Source organism: Marmota flaviventris, chromosome X, assembly GCF_047511675.1.
Source record: "Marmota flaviventris isolate mMarFla1 chromosome X, mMarFla1.hap1, whole genome shotgun sequence".
NCBI classification, from domain to species: domain Eukaryota; kingdom Metazoa; phylum Chordata; class Mammalia; order Rodentia; family Sciuridae; genus Marmota; species Marmota flaviventris.
This window is the reverse complement of record NC_092518.1, coordinates 134,662,786-134,681,750: the sequence shown is the minus strand read 5'-3', so window position 1 is coordinate 134,681,750 and position 18,965 is coordinate 134,662,786. Positions and strand designations below refer to the sequence as shown.

Genomic DNA, 18,965 nt, shown 5'->3' with positions numbered 1-18,965 from the left:
CTCAGAATCTGCTTCTAGTCAACCCAAATTTAAAACAGTCAGTTATCCAGTTCTGAGCACTCATGTTGGTATTTTAATTGAATTCACTGATTAATATAAGGAATGTTGAAATCTTTAAAATAGAGTCATTCCCTTGAAAACTAGATTGGTAGGCAGCCTCTAAAATGGTCCCAATGATTTCTGATTTCTGGTATTCATATTGTGCTATTTCCTCCCTACTACTGTCAGCTGGACCTGGTAACTCACTTCTAACCAATAGAAAAACTGATGGAATGCTCTTTCTGAGACTAGGTTACAAAAGACTGTGACTTCCTTTTTGCTCAGCTTGTAATCTCTCACATGGAGTCCTCAATCTCGGGGAAACCAGTGTCATGTTGTCACCGATACTATGGAAATGCCCACATGGCAAGAAAATGATGTCTTCAGCCAAAAGCTAGTGAGGATATGAGGTCTCATTACAGACTCATGAGTGAGCTTGGAAAGATATTCCCCCAAATTGAACACTGACACAATTTGATTGCAGCCTTTTGGGATATTCCTGATCCAACTAAACTGTGAGACAGTGCTTGCTGTTTTAAGATATTAAGGTATGGGTGAATTTTTAATGTAGCAATAGGTTGATATTGGTACCTGGAAATGAGGTGCTTCCAAAAAATAACTACAAACATGAGAGTTCCTTTGAAACCTGGAAGTAGGTGGAGTACAATAATAGACTGTTATTAAAAATCTGGCTGGGTGCAGTGGCACACGCCTGTAATCCCAGCAGTTTGGGAGGCTGAGTCAGGAGGATCTCCAGTTCAAAGCCAGCCTCAGCAATGGCAAGGTGCTAAACAACTCAGTGACACCCTGTCTCTAAATAAAATACAAAATAGGGATGGGGATGTGGATCAGTGGTTGAGTGCTACTGAGTTCAATCCCCAGTATCCCCCCCAAAAAAATCTAGATTTAGAGGATACTACCACTGAATGTTTAGAAAGAAATATGGAGCATGTCATCAGAAACTGGATGAGAAAGAATTCTTGTGTAATTAAAGAAAGTACCTTCAATAACATGGAAAGCATAAAATGTGTATAATGAGCTGGCTGATCTAGCTAATGAGTTAACTACTCTTACATTTGCATTTTAAACTGGCATTACACAATATGAACAGTAAAATTCATGCTAATTAATTTAAATTGTTAAATTTCTTTATTACTGTTAGCTTACAGATGAGTAATGAAGGGTTAAAAGGAAAAAGAAGAACTAGTCACCTTATCTTTTTCTTTCCTTCTATGTCATCAATTTCACCAAAATAACAGGAATAAGAAAGGAAATGATAAGGGTCCTGGAATGCCATTGTCTTCTTTCTGGTTGAAATAGAAAGGGGCCTCTTGGGACTGCCACTGATGTAGCATACTTTCTTAATACTCCATTTTGAATCTCACTGAACTTCCACATTCATGGGCATTGTAACTACCATACAAGTAGAGTGGCAAAGAATGGAAGAAACCTGTATACTACATTTATTTAGTGTGTTCATGCACATGCTTCATTGTCCTATCAAACCTCACTTAAAGATACAAGAATAAAGATAAAAATTACTAAAAATTTTCAGATAGTGATATGAGAACATTAAAGTAAGCATGAAGCCTTTCAGGGTATGGTCACCACCTCTTCAAAAGCTCTCCACCCCCATGCCAGATCTACTCAGCTAATCCACTCCAAACTTCATGAGCTACAGAAACTATAAGATAAGAATCAATTTTTATTTTCAGTTGCTAAGATTGGGGCTACCTTTTCATGCAGCAATAGATAACTTATACAGTAGCCATATTCTTTTTATACTTGAAAAGAAGCCCAAAATACCAATTTTTAGCTTATATACATTCTCACTATCTACTGTCTTAACTTATGGGCATAAGGCAATGACCAAGTTTGCAGGTTCTCCAGCTCCTTCTGGATCCTTAAACTTTTCCAAATCCTAGGAAAGGTGTGTGTTTAGCTCTTTGATGAAATAGGTCAACTTTTCATTCACAGTACCCTAAAGCTTCCAACTTTGCAACTAATGCAGATTTTAGCCCATCTTATGGGCTCCAGCGTGTACCTGCAGACTGCCAGTGTGTATTTGTTTTCTTAAACTTCACCCCATCTTCCATTCTTATCAATCATGTGGACTTAAAGCCCTAGCACTCAGACAGAAGAGAAGGGTTAAATGTTCCCCCAAAAGGTACTTTTCTTCCATCCTAGCTGTGTTCCCGATAATTGGCCCTGCAGCCTCTCTGGATATCTCTGCCCTTTGTAGCTGCTTAGATGTCCCACTGTGTTCCATGGTTAGCCAGCAAGACACTGCACATGTGTGAGCCTACCATTCTGTCTATAGAAGCATACTTCATCTATCATTGGATCAGTCCATGTACTGATTCCTCTTATGCTGCAGCACAAGTCCTAATAAGGCTTCTTTCAGATGTTTTTATCTTGTCTATTCTTGATTTCCATCTTGAATAGAGCAGGCTAAGCTGATGGCACTAAGAGCTGGTAACAGTAAAACCTGCTGGTACTGAAACAGACCAGCACTCAGGGCAAGGAAAAGTGAGAACAGCTGACATCCAGAGAGCAGTGGGGACTGGTAGAAGCAATGGACAACTGTGGGAGCTGCTAGCTCTGGTTGCTGGAAGAGTTCCATACAGCTGCCAATAGCTACTGATTACATTTGCTAAGAGACCAGTAGGGAGAGCTGCAAACACAAATGGAGCTACACTTTGCCTATTTGTGATTTCTATCCTAATTGAGCAAAAGAACCCTCAAATGAATGGTGACAGCATCAGACACAGAAGCAACAGCTTCCTATAGACTGTAAAAACAAATTGTACAATTCTATAAGGTCAAATTCTTATAAAGAAATCATATACACACACACACACACACACACAGTTGGCTCTTTTTTTCTAATAGGATCCTGATTTTTAATTTTTGCTAATTCTTCCATAGAATCTTTTTTTTTTTTTTTTTGGTACCAGGGATTGAACTCAGGGGCACTCAACCACTGAGCCACATCCCCAGCCCTATTTTGTATTTTTTTTAGACACAGGATCTCACTGAGTTGCTAAGCACCTCACTGTTGCTGAGGCTGGCTTTGAACTCGCAATCCTTCTGACTCAGCCTCCCAAGCTGCCGGGATTACAGGCATGCACCACAATGCCCAGCTCTTAGGCAGAAAACTTTTTAAAAAATATTTACTTTTTAGTTGTAGTTGGTCATAATATCTTTATTTTATTTACTTATTTTTTGTGGTGCTGAGGATCGAACCCAGGGCCTTGCACATGCTAGGTGAGCACTCTACCACTGAGCCACAACTCCAGCCCATTACATGGAAAACTTAAAAAAAAAAATAATTTATGGGCTGGGGTTGTGGCTCAGGGGTAGAGCATTCACCTAGCACGTGCGAGGCCCTGGGTTTAATCCTCAGCACCACATAAAAATAAATATGTGAAATACAGGTATTGTGTCCAACTACAACTAAAAAGATAAATATTAAAATAATAATTTATAAGCGTCTGTTATATATGTTGTGAAATTCAATTTATCTGTCATTAATATTTTATCTTTTTACACTGTTTTGCTGCATGAAAGGTTTACATTTTTATGTGTTAAGTTTATCTGCATATTTATTTATGGCTTTGGATTTTATCATGTGCTGTGGTATGGCTCTTTATTGTCCCCCCAAAAAAGCTCATATTTTGAAAGCATGGTCACCAGTATATCCAAGGATTTTAAGCTATGATTAGGGCTCTGATCTTGTTAGTGGATTAATCTATATGTTGGATTAATCAGTTGATAGTTCAATCGACTACTGAAGGATGGGTCATTGTTCACTGGGGCATGCCCTGAAAGGGTTTATCTAGTCTCTTGCCTTTTCCCCTCACCCTCTCCTCTCCTTTCCCCTCCCCTCCCTTCTCCCCCCCCCCATTCTTCCTCCTCTTCTCCTTCCTTCCTTCCTTCCTCTCCCCCACATTCTCCCTCTCTCTCGCTCTCTCTCTCCCTCTCTTTCCCTCTCTTCCTTTTTCCCTCCCTCCCTCTTCCTGGCTATCATAAACTCAGCAGCTTTGTTCAACTATGCCTTTCTGCCATGATGCTCTGTCCCACCCACCTCAGGTGTAAAGCAGTGGAGTCAACTGACCATGGACTGAGACCTCTGAAACTGTGAGCACAAAATAAGCTTTTCCTACTCTAGGTTGTTCTTATCAGGTATTTTGGACAGTGATGAACAGTTATGGTTAGAATATATTTTTCTATACCAAGATTATAAAAATATCCATTCATATTTTATCCATGTAATCCTGACTCCATATAGAATTGTTTTGCAGCACTGGGGATCAAGCCCAGGACCTCATTCATACTTTGCAAGTACCATACACCCCCAGCCCCATATGATACAAAAGGCCATATTTATCATGTATCATGTATTAAAGTCCCACATATACACTATTTTAAGATGTAGCAAATACCATGTGGCAAACAAAATGTCTTAGAATTCTTCAAGCCTAAGAAAGTATAACTACAGTAAGAATGGTTTTCAGTATCAACCCAGATATGCAGGGATAGAAAAAAGATGTCTGGGTGCTTAGCTGTTGAATAGAGGCTGGGGGAGGGTCAAATACAGTTGATGATATAATAAAGAGTGGTAGGATTCTGTCTGGAACTCCATAGGCCTAAAGGAAAGACTCTGGCAACCTTCTTAAGACTGCTGTACTCTTGAGTGCTGAGGTCCAATTCTATGGCTTCTCTGGATACCTTGGTGTTCAGTTAACTTTCAGGTAAGTGGCTCCCCACCAGGCATGATTAAGGTATATCAGCAAGTAAATGAATGTATCACTTATGAATGTCTTTAGTAGTAGAAAGCCCAAAATATAATGGATCAAATAGGGGTTTATTATTATTGAGGGTGAGTCCAAATGATCAAGAGAAGAGACTATGAAGTCAGACAAGTAACTAGGATCATAATCTGACCTACAATTTAATGAGATCTGTTTGGCTTCTCAGTAGAGAAGAGAGTGAAGGGAGGCAGAGATGATGGTGGGTACCAGTGGAAGTAGTGTTAAGTGGAAGGATTCTGGATATATTTTATAGATAAATCTGACAGGATTTTTTCTGGTAATTAAGGTGAGGAAGTGAAAGAGTCAAAGATGATGCACAAGCACTGGCTTGAACAGCTGAAAAGTTTCCCATTGATTAAGTTTTGGAAGGTTCATAGGGGAGCAGTATAGACATCTGACCTGACACAGTGTAGTAAGGTTTGTTTTGGTTTGATGTTAGAGTGGGAATACATTTTACTTTGGACTACTGAGCATGTTCAGGATTCATCCACATAAGTCAATGAATTATCTGTGTGTGAAAGGTGGGAAGCTTTTTTTCAATAAGAACTAACCCCCCCCCCCAAAAAAAAAGAAGAAGAACTAAACCCTTGCTTTCTAACTTTTCAGACAAAGCTGCTGTGTAAAGAACTAAGGACAAAGAAATTTCCCTTTGGCAGAGTAAGAGTCCATGGAGCCCCAGAAGCTGCTGAGCATTGTATTTCTGTTGTGTTCACTGACTTGCTCCTTGTTGGTGACAGTAGCTTCCCCTCCTTCGCCATTATATGATTTTGGAATTCAAGAAAACGCAGGACTGAAACCACGCTCAAGGGGTGTGTTTGCTGTTAGGATGAATGTTCCTATCTTCATAAGACATATGATTCATGTTGCAGGTCAGGAAAAACTGATTTCATGTGAAATAATGTTCACAAGAAAGCTAACTATACTGGTTTGGTTAAGTTTAGTTCAACAAGCATTAACTTAACTAGTTTCTACCAAGCCCTTTGTAGGGTAGACAAAACCATAGATGCTAACCTTCCATGGAATTTAACAAATGCTCCCAAAGAACATGGGGATAATCAAAGTTGTTGGGGCAGGCGTAAGGGAAGATTTGAAAAGGAGGTTAAACTTGAAATAAGGAAACATGATGGTCCACTGATCTTCCTAGAGGCTCCCAAAGCCATGCTTTCAACATGCATGCTGCAGCTCCAGTTCTGGAAAGGGTTGTGGTGACTGGTGGACTTTTCCAATTAAGTGTGAAGCCACTTTTGTTTTCCCCTGCCTCTTTCCTTAGAGTCAAATCACAATATACTCACTCTTCTGTCCCCATTTTCTAAAGGAAATACCCAACATCTCAAGCTTTACTTTGATCAGCAGATACCCCCAAAGTTTCTCTTTCCAGTTGCCCTAGCCTTTTCCTCCTCTGCTCCCAGGGCTGGTGGGTTTTTCTTTTCTCTTCCTGGGATATTAATTCCCCCAAGCCTCCTGAAGTACTCTAGAACTTCCAGATATACTCTAGGAAACAATGTGTTAGTGAAGATTATAATTTTCTTGTGTTCAGTTTATGCTCCTCTTTCACAAAGTACCCCATAAATTCAACCCTTCAGATATGTAGGACAGAGATTGATATCTAGAGCAGATATCTATTGGCAGAGATATCTAGGGCAGTTGATTGTTCATATTTGATCTATAAGGATGCAAACATGATATCCACCTGAGGATACCTCTTTAAAATAATGTATATACTCTTTGAACATCTTAGAGGCAGCACAGCAAAATATGTAAGACATTCTGAGTAACTGTAGGAACATATCTTGGATAACTGTTTGGGCTCAAACTGAGATTCAAATCCCAACCCCATCATTTACTTGACCTTTCTGCAGTGAATGTCTATGCTCTTTCTACAGGAGACCAGAGGTCTTGGCTGAGCGACTTCTGGGATTACCTGTGGAACCTCATCATGAGCTCCATACCTCCAGCAGCCATTTTTGCTTTTCTTATCACCATATCACTAATGGGGACCCTCTGTTGCCTAACGTAAGATACTGTAGGAATGAGAAGAGGGGAAAACTTTAGGGGTGGGGTGCAGAAACACTTAGGTTCCCTAAGAGTTGCACATTTGTAATTAAGGGACAGTTTTAAGGAAAAAGATTTGGGGATCAAAACTTAATTTAACTCCTAATTTTCTTTTCTTGGCTAAGGAACCATGTATAATTGTGTTCTCAGTTGCCTGAAAATTTAACAAAATATTTATGTATATAAATCATATTAAGCCAAGGAGATTCCCAAGGAAAAAGATATAGTTAAACTAAATTTGTTAAGTGAACCAGTATTTACCAAGAAATGACCACTTGTCCATTTCTGTCTGACTTGGTTGCTAGAAAGAGAAATAAGACATATAATTTCTTTGATGAAAGGAACCAAATTAACCCAACAGAAAAATATTTTAAAATTCTAAATGTTGCAGAAATAAAAGAAGACTCTCAATAATACTCCTTGATTTTTATTGTATTTCACAGTAAGGATTGCAAATATCCTCTATGCTCATCTCTACACTAGCTTATTACCTGAGGCAATCAGCATGGAAGCCTGGATAATCTCCCAGTACTGTAGAGGCAGAGGACTGACTGGCACTAAGAATACAAAAATATACATACAAGGAAATTTTAGTACTGTTTATAATATTGAAAAAAGTGGAGACAAATGTCTGTTATTCTAGGGATGGATAAAAAAACCATTGTGCATTTATACTGTGAGTACTATATAGTCATAAAATGTTGATGTAGAGAATAATTATGTGGACACATTTATGGAATGATATTGAATGGAAAACAGATTATAATAGAGGATATGCAGTTTAATCCAATTTGTAATTTAAAACTAAACGTGCAGGACTTGATCAAAATATTAGACATTTTATCTCCATGTGATAGTGACTAGATTGTTTCAATTATTGTTATTTTCATTTTTATCATTTTATCTGAACTTGCAATCTTTCTGTAACTATATTGTTTGATCAGTACATTTTTTAAATTATACTTTTAAACGAAAGAAGAAAAACTATGTGACCATACTTCTCTATCACTACATCCAATCCCACTGTATTAGAAACACACTCTTACTGTTTTCTCAAGTCATCAAAGCACTTAATCTGTATATGAAATAATTAAAAAAAATTTAGTCACCAGTGCACCTTTCTTTATTTATTTCTATGTGGTGCTGAGGATGGAACCCAGTGCCTCACACATGCCAGTCAAGAACTCTACTACTGAGCTATAACACCAGCCCCTGTATTAAATAATTTGATTCATATTAAAAGAAGCAACTGTCTAAAAATTCAGTCTTGGAAAAATTACATGGTAATTCCATGCAGACCAAGAGAGTGTATAGGACTGTACACTTACTTCAGCATTTACCATTTTATCTTTTGTCAGTATTCTTATAGGTGAACCAGTCCACTGAAGAACTAGAAGACTGATTAAGGCAATTGTGGTGTTTGGTTTTCCAGATTTCAAGACAATGGAAAATGTGTTGTTTGCTTAAAATGATGTTCAATTATTAAATTATATTCTGTCTTAAATTGTCTTTGCCTTAATTTTTCTTTCAAAAGATACAATACTCTTATTACTGTTTTTATTATAAAAGTAGTATTTATTGCAAATTTAAACATTTTTATTTGCTCTAAGAATTCTAAGAACTTTGATAGTATAATATAAATCTCTCCAAGACAGTAAAAAGAGGCAGGATTTCCCAAACTAATTTGAATGTGGAAGTTTTTAATGTATGAATCTAATATGTCATTTAATCATGTCCCATGTAATAATTCTTTAAGAGGTTGGAGATGTGGCTTAGTGGTAGAATACTTGCCTGGTATGTGTGAGGCCCTGGGTTCCATCCCTAGCACTGTCAAAAAAAAAAAAAAATACAGTGTTTCTGTGTAGTCAGTCTTATAAATGTACATATTAGTTCAAAAATCATTTTGCTTTTCCCTTTTGCTGTTCTGAGTTTGAAATTATTCATCCCAGGACACTTATTAAACATCTGTTGTGATCCAGGCCCTTGTTCTGCACAGGTTACAAAACAGGCAACAGACAATAACCTGGTATGTTTGAGTGGCATACACAAACCTTTTTTTTTTTTATGTATGTCCTGTTTGAGTGCAGGGCAGAGTAGCACCTTGTGGACTATTGGAATGATTTGGGCTTTTCAGCAGGGTGATAGGGGAGCCAAAAGGAGGTTTCGATCAGAGTAAGGATGCAATTTGTCACATGTTTTAAAAGGGGCATGTTATCTGCCTTGTTAACAATATAAGGGGGCAAGGACACGGAAGATAAGGTAGGGAAAAGCAGAGTAGCACTGGGGCTGGGGATGTGGCTCAAGCAGTAGCGCGCTCGCCTGGCATGCGTGTGGCCCAGGTTCGATCCTCAGCACCACATACAAACAAAGATGTTGTGTCCGCCAATAACTAAAAAATAAATATTAAAAATTCTCTCTCTCTTTAAAAAAAAAAAAAAAGCAGAGTAGCAGGACATGGTCTACTATGGCAAGACAAGGGGAAACTCGGGACTAAGCATGTTGTTCAAATTCACTGTTTTCTTACTGATTTTCTGTTTGCCCAATCTGTTCTTTTGTGAGAGTATGGTGTTGAAGTCTTTTAATATTGTATTGCTGTTTATTTGTCCTGCAATTCTAGTAATATTTGATTTATACATTTAGGTGCTCTAATATAAAATTTACAATTATCATGTCTTTTTTATTAATTGACCCCTTTAGCATTATATAATGATATTTATTGCTTTTGCAATAGCTTTTGACTTGAAATCTATTTCATTAGATATAACTATTGCCTCACCTACTCTCTTGGTTGCCATTTGCATGGTGTATGCTGAAGGTAGATCTTTTTTTTATTAAAGCAATACAGTTATACATAGCAGTTGGGTTCATCCTGTCAAACATACATGATATTCAATTTCATTTCATAATCCCCCTGTTCCTTCCCATCCTCCCTCCCGTCCCTCCATTCTCCTTCCTCTACTCTGCTAGACTTACTTTCACTCATCTATTTATTTTTGATTGGTTCTCTGTACTTACACATATAGGTCAAATTCCCTGTGGTACATTTGTATATGCACATAACATGATTTTTTAAAAGAGAAAAGTAGCTTTTATTTAGACCCAACAAATATCAAGCATTTTCATATCTTTATGTTCACACTATAAGATTATTTTTATAAGCCATATGTTATGAATACAAACAACTTAAGGCTCATGGTTTAAAATGGTAGTCCAAATATATTTGATAGAAACAAATAAAATTGAGATGAACACAGGTATTTGCCTCTAAGACTATATACATATCAACTATGCCATATTTAACATTCTGTTAAATAATATTAAAGTAATGATTGTGAAATGAAAATAAAACAAACTATTATTTTCTCAAAACCATAATGATTATATTCACGTAACATGATTTTTTAACAATTCATTCTGCATTACCTTCCCTTTTTTCCCACTTTTTTTTTTTCTTTTCTAGTAGTGCTGGGGATTGAACCCAGGGCCTTGTGCATGCAAGGCAAGCACTCTACCAACTGAGGTGTATCCCTAGCCCTGCCTCCCCATTTCTATCCTTCTACTCTAATTCTAGATCTCCTTCTACTGTATTACTGATCTTCCCTCTGTCTATATGATATCCTGTTGTTCCCTCCTTTGTTTTTTTTTAATTTATTTTTTAGTTGTAGTTGGACACAATACCTTTATTCATTTATTTTTATGTGGTACTGAGGATCAAACCCAGGGTCTTGCATGTACAAGGTGAGCACTCTACCGCTGAGCCACAACCCTAGCCCTTCCCTCCTTTATTTTACTGTAGCTTCCACATATGAGAGAAAGCATTCAACCTTTGAGTTTCTGAGCCTGGCTTATTTCACTTAGCATGATAACTTTCAGTCCCAACCATTTACAAGCAAATTCCATAATTTCATTCTTTATAGTCGAGTAGAGCTCCATGGTGTATATAATGGCAGTTTCTTAAATCATTAATCTATTGACAGACATCTGAGTTGATTCCATAATTTAGCTATTGTGAATTGTGCTGCTATAAACATTGAGATGGCTGTATTGCTATAGTATGATGATTTCAGTTCATTTGGAAAAATACCAAGGAATGGGATAGCTGAACCATATGGTGATTTTATGCCTAGTTTTTTGAGGAATCTCTACACTGCTTTCCAGAGTGCTTGTGCTAGTCTGCAGTTCCACCAGCAATGTACAAGTGTACCTTTTCTCCCACATCCTCACCATCATTTATTATTGTTTGTATTCTTTATCATTGCCATTATAACTATAGTGAGATGAAATCTCAATTTAGTTTTGACTTGCATTTCCATAATTGCTAAGGATGTTGAACATTTTTAATGTATTTGTTGGCTATTTGTGTTTGTTTTCACTAGTTTCTGTTTATTTCTTTTGTTCATATATTGATTGGGTTATTTGTTTTTTGGTATTGAGTTTTTTGAGTTCTTTATATATTCTGAATATTAATCACCTGTCAGAGGAACAGCTAGTAAAGATCTTCCATTCTTTAGGCTCTCTTCACATTCTTGTCTTCTTTGCTGTGCAAAACCTTGTTAATTTGATGCTGTCCCACTTATATATTCTTGGTTTTATTTCTTCCACCTAAGGGGTCTTATTAAGGAAGTCAGAGCTAGCAACAATATGATAAAGTGTTGACCTATGTTCTCTTCTAGCAGTTGCAAGGTTTGTGGTCTAATTTCTAAGTCTTTGATCCATTTCGACTTGACTTTTGTTCAGAGTGAGAGAGATGGACCTAATTTCATTTCTTATATATAGCCATACAGTTTTTCCAGCACCATTTGTTTAAAAGGCTGTCTTTTCTCCAAAATATATTTTTGGCACCTTTGTCAAGTATTATCTGTAAGTATGTGGGTTTGTTTCTCAGTCTTATATTCTATTCCATTGGTGTTCATGTATATTACAGTGCCAATACCACACTGCTTTTATTACTACAGCTCTGTAGTATTATTTGAGATTAGGTATTGTGGTGCCTGCTGCTTCACTCTTCTTGCTCAGGATTGCTTTGGCTATTCTGGATCTCTTATTATTCCAAATGAATTTTAGGACTTTTTTTTTTCTGTGAAGCATGTCGTTGGTATTTTGATGGGAATTGTATTGAATCTATATAGCACTTTTGGTAGTATGGCCATTTTGACAATATTAATTCTGCCTATCCAAGAATATGGAGGAATGAATGTCTTCCCATCTTCTAAGGTCTTCTTCAATGTCTTTCTTCAGTGTTCTGTTATTTTCATTGTAGATCTCTTTTACCTCCTTGGTTAGATTAATTCCCAAGTGTTTTATTTTTTAGAGGTTATTATGAATGGGATGATTTTTTAAAATTTCTTCCTCAGCTTAATTACTGTGGGAGTGTATGAAAGCTATTAATTTCTGGGTGTTGATCTTGTATCCTGCTACTTTGATGAACTCATTTATAAGTGCTAGAAGTCTTCTGGTGGAGATTTTGGGGGTTTTTTTTGGGGGGGAGGGGACGGTCTTCTAGATATATGATAATGTCATCAGCAAACTCAGATAGTTTGACTTCTTTTCCTATTTGAATCACTTTAATTTCCTTCTCTTGCCTGATGCTCTAGCTAGAATTTCAAGGACTATGTTGAATAGAAGTTTTGAGAGTGCACATCCTTGCCTCTTTCCTGATTTTAGAGGAAACACTTCTAGTATTTCTCCATTCGGTATGATGTTGGCTTTGAATTTGTCATAAATAGACTTTATGATGTTGAGGTGCATTCCTTTCATCCATAGCTTTTCAAGCATTTTTAACATGAATGTGTGGTAGATTTTATTAAAGGCCTTTTCAACATTTATTGAGATGATCATGTAATTTCTTGTCCTTAATTCTGTTAAAGTGGTAAATTACATTAATTGATTTCATGTATGTTGAACCAACCTTACATCCCTGGAATAAGACACACTTGATAATAGTGTATTATCTTTTTGATTGTTTTTTTTAATTCAGTTAGGCAAATATTCTATTTACCTGTGACCTATTTTGGAAAAAGTTTCATGAGCTGCTGAGAAGAAGGTAAATCCAGTTGTTTCTGGGATGAAATATTCTGTAGAGTCTGTTAGATCCATTTGATTTATGATATTATTTAGGTTGGAAATACCTGTATTATATGTTTTGGTGGCCTGTCTATTGGTGATAAGGGTGTGTTAACATCACCCAGTAATATCTTGTTGGGGTCTAGCTGAGATTTAATGGAGTATTTGTTAATGTAATTGGATGCACTGACATTTAGAACATAAATATTTATTATCATCATATCTTCTCTCTGTGCCTGTTGCAACCACACTGGACCAGGCATACTCTGGATTACACAACAGGTGACTGCTAGCACAGACAGGCAGGCGACTTCCTTTATCAATTCCCAATCTCCAGCCTCTGCTTGTAGCTGTGTGGCCACTCAAAAATGGTTCGCACCCTTTTGGCTGAACAATTTTAGTCACGTTTAACACAATAACTTCCCCCGCCATCTCTGGGTCAGTTAAGCTCACCCTTGCTCTCTATTCCACAGGTTTCCCCAAGCCAATTTTCTTTGCCATGCTTTCCTCTCTCTCTCCCTCTCTGCCTGTGCTGCCTTGCCCTCAGCAGCAGGCTGACATTTTACATAGTAAAATGACAGCAGAATGCATTTCAATTCATAGTACACATATAGAGCACAATATTTCATGTCTCTGGTTGTACACAAAGTAGAGTCGCACTATTCGTGTCTTCACCACATGTACTTGGGGTAATTATGTCCATCTTATTCCACCATCTTTCCTACCCCCTGACCTGTCCCTTCCCTCCCTCCCCTTTGTCCTATCTAAAGTTCCTCCATTCCTCCCATGCTCTCCCCACATCCCCATTATGGATCAGCATCCTCATATCAGAGAAAACATTCAGCATTTGGTTTTTTGGGATCGGCTAACTTCACTTAGCATAATATTCTCCAACTCCATCCATTTACCTGCAAATGCCATGATTTTATTCTCTCTTAATGCTGAGTAATATTCCATTGTGTATATATACCACAGTTCCTTTATCCATTCATCTATTGTGGGCATCTAGGTTGGTTCCACAGTTTAGCTATTGTGAATTGTGCTGCTATAAACATTGGTGTGGCTGTGTCCTTGGAGTATGCTGTTTTTAAGTCCTTTGGATATAGACCAAAGAGTGGAATAGCTGGGTCAAATGGTGGTTCCATTCCCAGTTTTCCAAGGAATCTCCGTACTCCTTTCCATATTGGCTGCACCAATTTGCAGTCCCACCAGCAATGTATGAGTGTACCTTTTTCCCCACATCCTCGCCAACACATATTGTTATTTGCCTTCATAATAGCTACCATTCTGACTGGAGTGAGATGAAATCTTAGAGTAGTTTTGACTTGCATTTCTCTAATTGCTAGAGATGTTGAATATTTTTTTCATATATTTGTTCATTGATTGTATATCCTCTTCTGAGAAGTATCTGTTAAGTTCCTGGCCCATTTATTGATTGGGTTGTTTGTTTGTTTTTGTTGTTAAGGTTTTTGAGTTCTTTATATATCCTAGAGATTAGTGCTCTATCTGAGGTGCATGAGGTAAAAATTTTCTCCCATTATGTAGGCTCTCTATTCACGTCACTGATTGTTTCTTTTACTGAGAAGAAGCTTTTTAGTTTGATTCCATCCCATTTATTGATTCTTGGTTTTGATTCTTGCAGTATAGGTGCCTTATTAAGGAAGTCAGGGCCTAATCCCACATGATGAAGATTTGGGCCTACTTTTTCTTCTGTTATGCACAGGATCTCTGGTTTAATTCCTAGGTCCTTGATCACTTGGAGTTGACTTTAGTGCAGGGTGACAAATAGGGGTTTAATTTCATTTTGTTGCATATGGATTTCCAGTTTTCCCAGCAGCATTTGTTGAAGAGGCTATCTTTTCTCCAATACGTGTTTTTGGCACCTTTATCTAATATAAGATAATTGTAATTATGTGGGTTAGTCTCTGTGTCCTCTATTCTGTACCATTGGTCTACCCGTCTGTTTTGGTACCAATACCATGCTGTTTTTGTTACTATATCTCTGTAATATAGTTTAAGGTCTGGTATAGTGATACCACCTGCTTCACTCTTCTTGGTAAGGATTGCTTTAAGTATTCTGGGTCTCTTATTTCTCCAGATGAATTTCATGATTGTTTTTTCTATTTCTATGAGGGATGTCATTGGGATTTTGATTGGAATTGCATTAAATCTGTATAGTACTTTTGGTAGTATGATCATTTTGACAATATTAATTCTGCATATCCAAGAACAAGGGAGATCTTCCCATCTTCTGAGGTCTTCTTTTATTGCTTTCTGTAGTGTTCTGTAGTTTTTATTGTAATGGCCTTTTTCCCCTTTCACTAAGTTGATTCCCAAGTTTGTTTGTTTGTTTTTTTTTTGAGGCTATTGTAAATGAGGTAGCTTTCCTAGTTTGTCTTTCAGAGGATTTCTCACTGATGTACTGAAATGCCTTTGATTTATTGGTGTTGATATTATATCCTGCTACTTTGCTGAACTTATTTGTTCTATAAATTTTCTGGTGTATTTTTGGGATATTCTAGGTATAGAATTATCAGCAAATAGTGATAATTTGAGTTTTGCTTTTCCTATCCATATCCCTTTAATTTCTTTCCTCTGTCTGATTGCTCTGACTAGAGTTTCAAGGGCTATATTGAATAGAAGTGGTGAGAGAGGGAATCTCCCTATCTTGTTCCAGTTTTTAGAGGGAATGCTTTCAATTTTTCTCCATTTAGAATGATGTTGACCTGGGGCCTCTGTCACCTTCTATTCTATTGCCAATTTTCTTTTTTTACTTGCATTATGTTTTGAGATTCATGCATGGTAGATGCTTGTAATTATAGTCAGCCCATTTTAACTCATTCTGTATAATATCCTGTGACATGAAAAGAACTCTACCCTTTAGACTATTACCTGTAGAAGGACATTTATATTGCTTCTGGGGGTTTATCTATTCTAAATAAAGCTGCTATCTCAGTACACGTGTGCAAGTTTCTTAAAGGAACATACCCTGTTGTTAAACAGGTGGTCAAAGAGTAAGTGAACATAACTTGTTATGATACAATGCCAATTTCCCAAAGTCATCATACCATTGTCCTATAACCTCAGTAACAGGCAATATAAGCAGCCTTTTAATTTTTTGCCAACTCAGTGGATGAGACATTACATCCTATTGTTTTATTGTATTTCCCTGATAGCCAATGAGATTGAAGACTATTTCATGTGTTTATCTATCAATTGTCTTCCTTTTTTGGGGGGTGGGGACAGGACCTCCACTATTGATCACTTTCTCTCCAGCATCCAAGGTCAAGCCTGGTGCATAGACAATTCTCAGAATACATGAATGTGTAAATTCTGAAAACAATAGAAATGGACATTATCACGTCTATGAAGGCTATTTTTTAATATTAATAACTTTAGAAATTATATTGAATGCTGAAAAGTTGTCTTTTCTATGGAATTTCTGCTAATAGATTCTGCTTATTTTTCTAATAAGCAGTTTTGCTTATTCCTTATATATTCTGTATGCTAATATTTTATGAGATATACATATGGAAAATACTTTCTGGCAATGTGAGAATTGTATTTTCACTTTGATATGATGTATTTTGATGAGTTGAAATAGTTCTTTAGGGGCTGGGGTTGTGGCTCAGTGGTAGAGCACTTGCCTAGCACATGTGAGGTACTGGGTTTGATCCTCAGCACCACATAAAAATAAATAATGGTATTGTGTTAATGTACAGCTAAAAATATGTTTACAAAAGAAATAGTTCTTTTAATGTGGTGCTGTTTTGCAATAATTTCCTTTATGTTAGTGTTTTTGGTGTCTAAGAAACCCTTTTCAATGGTAATCCCAGTGGCTTGGGAGGCTGACACAGGAGGATCTCGAGTTCAAAGCCAGCCTCAGCAAAAGTGAGGCACTAAGCATCTCAGTAAGAGCCTGTCTCCAAATAAAATTCAAAATAGGGCTGGGGATGTGGCTCAGTGGTTTAGTGCCCCTGAGTTCAATTCCCAGTACCCACCCCCCCAAAAAAAGAAATCCTTTTCTACCTCAAAGTCATAAACGAATTCTACTATATTGTCTTCTATAAGTTTTGTAGTTTAGCCTTTCACATTTAAATCATTAAGCTACTTGAAAATTACTTTGTGGTATAAGGTAGAGTCCAATTTCATTTTTTCATATTATATAAATACATAATTTTCCATTCATGAACTTTGAACTGAACTTCTGTGCCTAAAGGCAGTTCTAGGAATGCAGGAAAGCAAATAGTTGCCATAAATTCCAAGAAGCAATAAATTCCATGGAGCTAAACCAGATTTTGAACAATGACCACCTTGCCCTGGAAGCCGGCCAACCATAAAAAAGCATAGGAATGTTGAAAAAAGATAAACTCTGTGAGCATCCATTCTCTGAGTCAGCTGCCTTGCCCTCTAGTATTTTTCCATTCTTGAGCTTTGCCTCAGCAAACACTTTAAATTTTGCTCTCTTCAGTTCTTCCAACTATGGTAGTTTAGATAAAATTGATTGCTTTACCTCTAGCTAGTCTCAGTTTCTGTTTTGAGGTGAGTTGATTGCTTCTTGACTCATTGCTAATGATATCTGTTGATATCATTATCTACAGACATTGTCCATGTAAAATTTTTATATTGTCCTATAGATTTAGTGCAATTCTGATGTGGTGCTGTCAAAAGGTATATTTGTTTTGTGGAATTTGCCAGATAATTTCAAAGTTTGTGTGGAGTTGTAATGACCAAGAATAAAACCAAAGGAATTTAGACCAGGAGTGTGATAAAGGCACAGAACATAATCAATGAAAAAGTCATACTGCCCAGTACCACTTAGTGACAGTCTTTCCTTTCCTTTCTCTCATTAAGTGTCTGATTTGTTTCCAGTCTGTCTCTCTTGTTTCATTAACAATTTTAGGGGAATGGACATCTAAAAGAAATTAAGTGTTCCAAGTCATGAACATTGATTTATCTCTTCATTACTAGCTCTTCTTTAATAGATTTTAATAGAGTTCTATAATTGTCTCCATAAAATACATATATATAGTTCATTTATTCCCAGATATTTGATAGTTTTAGATGCCATAATAAAGTGATATCCTTTAAAGTTATATGTGTGTTGGTTGTTGGTGCATAGAAATGCAATTGATTTCTATATAATGATGAGTCAGCAACCTTATAATAATGTTTATTAATTTTAATGATTAATCTCTATTTTATAAGATCTTACATAGACAATAATATATCCATATAATGAAAACTTCTTCTTTCTTCCCAGTATATCTCCATTACATGTTTTTATTAGTGCATTCTAGTTATACATAATAATGTTCATTTTGACATTCATATAAATGAATATGATATAATTTGATCTATTTAAATTCCCAGTTTTTCCCTTTTCCTGCTCTCCTCTTTTTTTTTCCTGGGCCCCTTCCTTTATTGCTCTGACTTCTGTTTATTTATTTATTGTCTTTTTAATTGGTGCATTTTAGTTATATGAAACCATGGGGTTCATTGTGATATATTTACACACGACCATAGCACAGTTTGCTCAATTTCATTTCACAGTTCCTCCTTTTCTCCATCTTTCCTTCCTCTCCCTTGACCCCCTACTTCTACTCCAGTCTTATTTCTCCTTTTTCTTCCCCTTAGTCTTGGAGATTGAACTCAAGGATGCTTTACTACTGAGCTACAGCCTCAGTCCTTTTTTTTTTTTTTTTTATTTTGAGACTGGGTCTTGCTAAGTTGCTGAGGTGGACCTAAAGTTGAGATCCTCATGCCTTAGCCCCCTGAGTTGCTGGGATCATAAGTGTGCATCATCACCCCTGGTTCCACTATCATTCCCTCTATTTTCATGATATCCCCTTTTAGGGTCAATATGCCAACATATTGGTGCAGACACCAAGTTCCTTAATAAGGCTTCTAAAACTCAAGAAATAAAACCAGAATCAGTAATTGAGACAGCCTTGAATCAAAAAATTTCCACACAACAGAGGAAACAAGAGCAGGAAG

At 36.8% G+C, this 18,965-nt stretch overlaps 1 protein-coding gene across 1 annotated transcript; it reads left to right on the top strand.

The window, feature by feature from the left end:
* The first annotated feature begins 83 nt into the window (after positions 1-83).
* Smim9 (small integral membrane protein 9) lies at positions 84-8,409 on the top strand. Its single transcript, XM_027923016.3, has 4 exons — positions 84-587; positions 4,081-5,662; positions 6,737-6,866; positions 8,264-8,409. Exons 2-4 carry the CDS (start codon positions 5,521-5,523, stop codon positions 8,289-8,291), a joined length of 300 nt encoding a protein of 99 aa, XP_027778817.1. The 5' UTR covers positions 84-587; positions 4,081-5,520; the 3' UTR covers positions 8,292-8,409.
* Positions 8,410-18,965: the final 10,556 nt, after the last annotated feature.